At 44.6% G+C, this 6,637-nt stretch overlaps 1 protein-coding gene across 1 annotated transcript in view; it reads right to left on the reverse strand.

Annotated features, from left to right (window-relative positions):
- Positions 1-1,571, reverse strand: part of MTPN (myotrophin) — a 72,998-nt gene extending 71,427 nt beyond the window's left edge. Inside the window, exon 1 of the mRNA XM_065939084.1 lies at positions 1,211-1,571. Within this exon, the coding sequence (XP_065795156.1) occupies positions 1,211-1,282 (72 nt within the window). The 5' untranslated portion in view covers positions 1,283-1,571. The remainder of the gene's footprint in view (positions 1-1,210) is intronic.
- Positions 1,572-6,637: the final 5,066 nt, after the last annotated feature.

Genomic DNA, 6,637 nt, shown 5'->3' on the forward strand with positions numbered 1-6,637 from the left:
AATGGTATTAAACAGAGTAAAAACTAACAGTAGCTGACCCTGCACAATCCCCTAAGTTTTAAGACACTCTGCTTTTGCTTACTTGCTTCTAACACTCCACTGTGAAGCAGAAACACAGTATCATATACCAGTGGTCACAGCCTTTGAAGAACTAGAAGCTGGATCAGATTCTCAAGCTTTTAGAAGTTGAGCAAGATGCCCTCCATGATCATGTCACAAAGTTATACATTTTAGAAACAAAATGTGCTCCATATTTATGTAATATGGTCTTATTTATTTTGGAAGATTTCATTTTAGCTCATCACCATACTAGAATCACACGTAAATTCTCTCATAATTACACAAGGCATAATTTCAGGGTCCAAAGGCAGGCCATTGGAATTTTAAGTTTACCACTCCATCACAACGTGGATTCACATCTGGGTTTAGGTTTGAGATTAGCTTTCTTCATCATGATTTTCCCTCTAAATGTACTATGACTAAACTACATTACTTTTTTATTACACATGTAAGCACTTCTGATGGAATCTAGGAGAAAGATGGAATCACTGAAGTTAACCCGCTGGTTTGAAAACTGCTCAAGTATCTTAAACACTCCCAGATGCTAACTGACAACCTGACCACTGGAAGCAAATTAAGTTATTCATTGCAGCGGGGGAGAGGAAAGAGGCCACACCCAAAGTTAAAGAGTTCACAGTGAAGTGACACCAAGTTTCAGCATTTTAACTATTGCTATTTTCGGTACTCTTTTTTTTTTTTTTCCCCTTTCACGGTCAAGGAACACTTTAAATTCATAACAGGCCCAAAGTTACATAGAAAATGTTACTCTGATTCTAATCACTTAAGTTACTTCACTCAGTAGTGGGCAGGTCCAAGATGGAGAATTACCTCATCCAAAGGAAGACTGGAAGTAATGTTGGCGTCGAAGAGGGCCGAACTCAAGTCCTCAGTGCTCATAAGCGACTCTAGAAGAGCTGGTCACCCACTCTCCCCAACCCCCGAGAAACCAGGAAGGCAAGGCTCTGTGTCACCACGGCAGTTATTTGACCCAGAACGCGACCGTTTTCTGTGGACCCAGTTTTCGGCTTTAGACGCTCCCGGCCTCCCACTCTCTCCGCGCCACCTCCATCCAGGAGGTCGCCCCCGCTTCCTCAGCCTCCTCTCCATCCCACCTCCGTGCTCTCGCCGACTCCACTCATCCCCCACTTACCTTGGCCACATAGTCTTTCACCTCATCCAGGTCTCCGTTTTTCAGGGCCCACATGAACTCCTTGTCGCACATCACTGCAGCGGGGCGGGCCGGCTGGCCGGACAGCAAGACGAGGAGGCGGTGGCAGCGGCAAGCGGATACCGCCGGGCGAGAGGGACACAGGGCCGCGCGGGAGCCGCACAGAAGAGAAGGCAGGGTAGGCGGCCAGGCGGGCGAGGCAGTTGGCCGCGGCGACCGTTAGGGCGGGAGAAAGAAAAGTTGTTTTTTTTTCTTGCGGCCACCGGGCCCAGCAGAGCAGGTTCCGCCTGGCCGAGGAGAAGCAGGAGCGCTTGCACTTCCGGTTCACTCCCGGCTAGGACCGTCCCCCAACTTCCTCTTCCTCTTCCCCGCGGCGAAACGCCCTGCTCGGGACCCCGCCCCGAAAGCCCGCGGCGGAGCGCTCCGCGTGCGCAGACGCAGTGACTGAGCCGCCCGGGGAACGCTGGTCGGGGAGCAGTGGGCGTGTCTGCGAGGCCAGAAAACTGGGTTGGAGGCTGAGAAGGGCCAGAGCGCTAGTGGAGGAACTGTGCGGCGTGAATGGGAAAAACTTAAAAAAACAATTCGCAATGTCGGAGCGCACCCTGCTCACCTTCTAAGTGTTCAGGAGAGATGTCTGATTTGATTTCCTGCCCTTTTCTTTTCCCTCCTTCCCTCCTTTTCTCCTTCCTTCCCTTCCTTCCCTTCCTTGATCTTTCCTTTCCTTCCTCCACTATCGAGCATCCTTGGGCTCCTACTACATGTCAGACTCTCCTAGGCACAGAGAATACGCGTTAAAAAAAGCAACTGAACGTTCAGTTCAGTTGCTCAGTCGCGTCGGACTCTGCGACTCCATGGAGTGGAGCACGCCAGGCCTCCCTGTCCACCACCAACTCCCGGAGCTTATTCAAACTCATGTCCATTGAGACGGCGATGCCATACAACCATTTCACCGTCTGTCGTCCCCTTCTCCTCCTGTCTTCAATTTTTCCCAGCATCAGGGTCTTTTTCAATGAATCAGGTCTTTGCATCAGGTGGCCAAAGTATTGGAGTTTCAGTTTCAGCATCAGTCCTTCCTGAATGAATATTGAGGACTGATTTCCTTTAGGATTGACTGGTTGGATCTCCTTGCAGTCCAAGGGACTCTCAAGAGTCTTCTCCAACCCACAGTTCAAAAGCATCAGTTCTTTGGTGCGCAGTTTTCTTTATAGTCCAACTCTCACATCCATACATGACCACTGGAAAAACCGTAGCTTTGACTAGGTGGACTTTTGTTGGCAAAGTAATGTCTCTGCTTTTTAATATGCTGTCTAGGTTGGTCATAACTTTTCTTCCAAGGAGACTAAAAAAAAAAGAAAAAAGGTGGCATAAAACAATTACTGCCCTCAAGGAACTCTTCCATACTTAAGACTGTGAATGCTGTGTGTCAATACTACACGTAATGTTCTATGGAGGAAAAAACTTGACTCATCTCCCCAACCGGCAAATGATGTCCAGAGACTTAAGACTTCAGTTTGATGCCATATGACAGGGCGGACTTAACTGACCGATGCAATTTGTATTTGTAAAAAAAATTGTTCTTTTGTTTTGTTTTAAAAATTTTTGTTCTTTTGCTTTGAGGCTTCAGGACCATTCTAGCAAAACCGGTTCCACTTTTCCTAGAGACTGACGGTAATAACCTGGGGCAGAGCCACTAGGTGAATTGTGCTTTAACCCTAATGAACCAGGTGCGCACATATCAACACAGAGCCAATAAAAACTCTTATTGGTACAATTATATGTATATATATGTATATATGTGTGTGTATATATATATAGTCTATTATTTATGACCCATTGTCACCCTGCTTATTTAACTTATATGCAGAGTACATCATGAGAAATGCTGGGCTGGAGGAAGCACAAGCTGGAATCAAGATTGCCAGGAGAAATGTCAATAACCTCAGATATGTAGATGACACCACCCTTATGGCAGAAAGTGAAGAAGAACTAAAGAGCCTCTTGATGAAAGTGAAAGAGGAGAGTGAAAAAGTTGTCTTAAAACTCAACATTCAGAAAACTAAGATCATGGCATCCGGTCCCATCACTTCATGGCAAATGGATGGGGAAACAGTGGAAACAGTGGCTGACTTGATTTTCCTGGGCTCCAAAATCACTGCAGATGGTGATTGCAGCCATGAAATTAAAAGACGCTTACTCTTTGGAAGGAAAGTTATGACCAACCTAGACAGCATATTGAAAAGCAGAGACATTACTTTGTCAACAAAAGTTCATCTAGTCAAGGCTATGGTTTTTCCAGTGGTCATGTATGGATGTGAGCTTGGACTATAAAGAAAACTGAGCACTGAAGAATTGATGCTTTTGAACTGCAGTGTTGGAGAAGACCCTTGAGAGTCCTTGACTGCAAGGAGATCCAACCGGTCCATCCTAAAGGAGATCAGTCCTGGGTGTTCATTAGTAGGACTGATGTTGAAACCGAAACTCCAATACTTTGGCCACCTGATGCAAAGAGCTGACTCACTGGAAAAGACCCTGATGCCTGGAAAGATAGAAGCCAAGAGGAGAAGGAGCTGACAGAGGATGAGATGGTTGGATGGCATCACCTACTCAATGGACATGGGTTTGGGTAAACTCTGGGAGTTGGTGATGGAGAGGGAGACCTGGCGTACTGCGGTTCATGGTGTCACAGAATCAGACATAACTGAGCGACTGAAGTGAACTGAACTGAAACGGATAAATGATAAACCAAGCTACTTTTCTAGGCTTGCTGTATAGTATAGGGGATCAGAAAACATACTGGAACCAGAATGCTTAGTTTTAATAAAGGACTCAAACTATATTAATTTTGTGTCACCTCAGGCAAGTTTTTTAACCCTTCTCTGTACAGTCTTCCATGTATGTTAAGTGGGTATGAGAACAGTGTTCAATACATGCATATATATCACCTATGATTTGTGTGTGTGTGGCTAAATCACTTCAGTTGTGTCCAACTCTGCAACCCCATGGCCTGTGACCTGCCAGACTCCTCTGTCCATGGGATTCTCCAGGCATGAATACTGGAGTGGGTTGCTGTGCCCTCCTCCAAGGGATCTTCCCAAACAAGGGATGGAATCCACCTCTCCTGAGTTGGCAGGTGGGTTCTTTGCCACTCACACCACCCAGGAAGCCCTATGATTTAGCAATAGCAAATAGAGATAGGACTCAAACCAAAAGAAAAATAGAAAAAATCTCCAAATATTTAATAGCTACCTTGATTGTTATTCTGTTAATTTTCCTTTCTGACAATTAGAAAGACAAGTTCACATACCTAACAATGATACATTTCTGGAAACAAATCTCAGGAATGAGTTTGTTGGGTAACTCCGGAAGTTCCTATATGTCTTTTCTAACTCTCTGAGTGATCTCTGTGTGACCTCTGAGTTACATCCTGCTGAAAGCGCTTGATTTATTTCTCTAGCCCAGACTTCTCTTTTGTGATCCATTCTGCTATTTAACTTCTTACTCATTTGAATGTTTCAGACTTAATATGTTCAAAATAGGATTTGGTCTCTTCTATATTCTAAATTTAGTTGTCCCCTAGACCATCCCTTCTCTGTGAATGACATCACCAAGCACCCTGTCACTAAAACCAAAAACATAGCAACAAATTTTCTCTCCTCGACTAAACTATAGTCAGACTCCTATGAGCCCTCTTGACTTGAAGCCTATAGACAGAGGCTTTAACCTCTGTCTATAAAGACTTGAACAAATAGGAACATAGGTCCTCTCGAGGCCACATCCTAAAATAATCCCAGTCCTCTTAAACTGCCTGCATGAGAAAATTCAAGGGTGCCAAAGCCCCTGTTTATTCCAGTCAACACCCAAGACTGGGACCTCTCTCTCCCAGCTTCTGCAAGAGGGTAGAATCCTAAGTCCAGTCATCACCACTAGCAGACACAGCTGGTCTAATTGCATTGACACTGACTGCATACATGTGTGCTAAGTCACTTCAGTTGAGTCTGACTCTTCGTTACCCCGTGGACTGTAGCCCGCCAGGCTCCTCTGTCCTTGGGATTCTCCAGGCATGAATACTGGAGTGGGTTGTCAAATGGCTACCCACTCCAGTATTCTTGCCTGGGAAATTCCACGGACAGAGCAGCCTGGCGGGCTACAGTGCATGGGATTGAAAGACTCAGACACCTTGACACTAACTAATCTTTTGTAATTTTTTACTTCCCTGACTTGACTCCCCTGCCTTTTCCTGATTCTCCCTTTAAAACACCTATTCATCTCTGTACAGATTGAAGTTTTGTTTGGTTCATGTTGGGCTCTTTTTTCCTTACAGCAGTAGTTATTACTAATAAAAATCTGTTCTTATCACATTAACTAATGTCCTGCTTTGTTCATCCTTGACAATGCGAGTCATAGGTAACTCTTGCCACTCCCAACCTTTCTTTTATTTCATCCATCAGTAAGCTCTGCAAAATATATCTTAAGTGGTTCACTTCTTGGCATCTTCCCTGCTGACTACCCCGCTATGGCCCTTCCTAACCCTGTCATCTCTTGCACTGCTACAATCACGTCCCAGCTGGCATCCCCATTTTCACTCTCACCCTTTTCCGAGTAATTTACCACAGAGCCAGTTACTTTTTTAAACATAAATCAAACATGCATTTCTTATCTTAAGACCTTTCGATGACTTCCTATTGCATTTTAGGATAAAATTCTATTTATTTGCTATGGCATTCAGGGTTCTCTGTGATTTGACCCTGAGGGTTTCTCCCATCCATAACACTCCCCTTGCATCCCTTTACTTTTTTTGTTTCTCATAGATCTCATCTTCTGGCAGTGTCAGGAAAAATCAAGCCTACTCCACCCTATGACTGTTAAGCTTGTTGCTTCCTGTCTGGAATGTTGTCTTAATTTATGCTCACTTGGAGGTCTCAATGCAAATGTTACTTCTTCAGAGAGGCCTCCCAGACTATGTGTCTACCTATAACCTACCTTTTTTTTTTTTTTTAAATTTAGCTCACTTATCACAAATATTTTTATTGCTTTTTGTCTACCTGTTTTGGTAGGCATTCAGCAATTTTTCTTTTCATCTGGCATCCCAGGCACAAGAGAGAATTGCTCTTCCTGGCTTCCTTGTGGTTGAATAATGTCATGTAACTAATTTGGGCCTATTAGTTATGAGCAGAAGTAACATGACTCACCTCCAGGCTTGCCAATGCAAGACCCTTCAGAGGGCCCTACTCTCTCTCCTGCAGCAACCAGCAGCATTTGAAACAGTGACTGCAGTCAGCCGTGTTCCTGAGCGACTGCAATGAGCAGAACTCCCCTGCCACCCCAGAATGAATAAAATAGTAATTAAACTTTGGTTGTTTCAAGCCACTGAGATTGTGGTGTTTATGACTGCAACAACACTGAGCCAAT

The sequence above is a fragment of the Muntiacus reevesi genome, chromosome 6 (genome assembly GCF_963930625.1).
Source record: "Muntiacus reevesi chromosome 6, mMunRee1.1, whole genome shotgun sequence".
NCBI classification, from domain to species: Eukaryota; Metazoa; Chordata; class Mammalia; order Artiodactyla; family Cervidae; genus Muntiacus; species Muntiacus reevesi.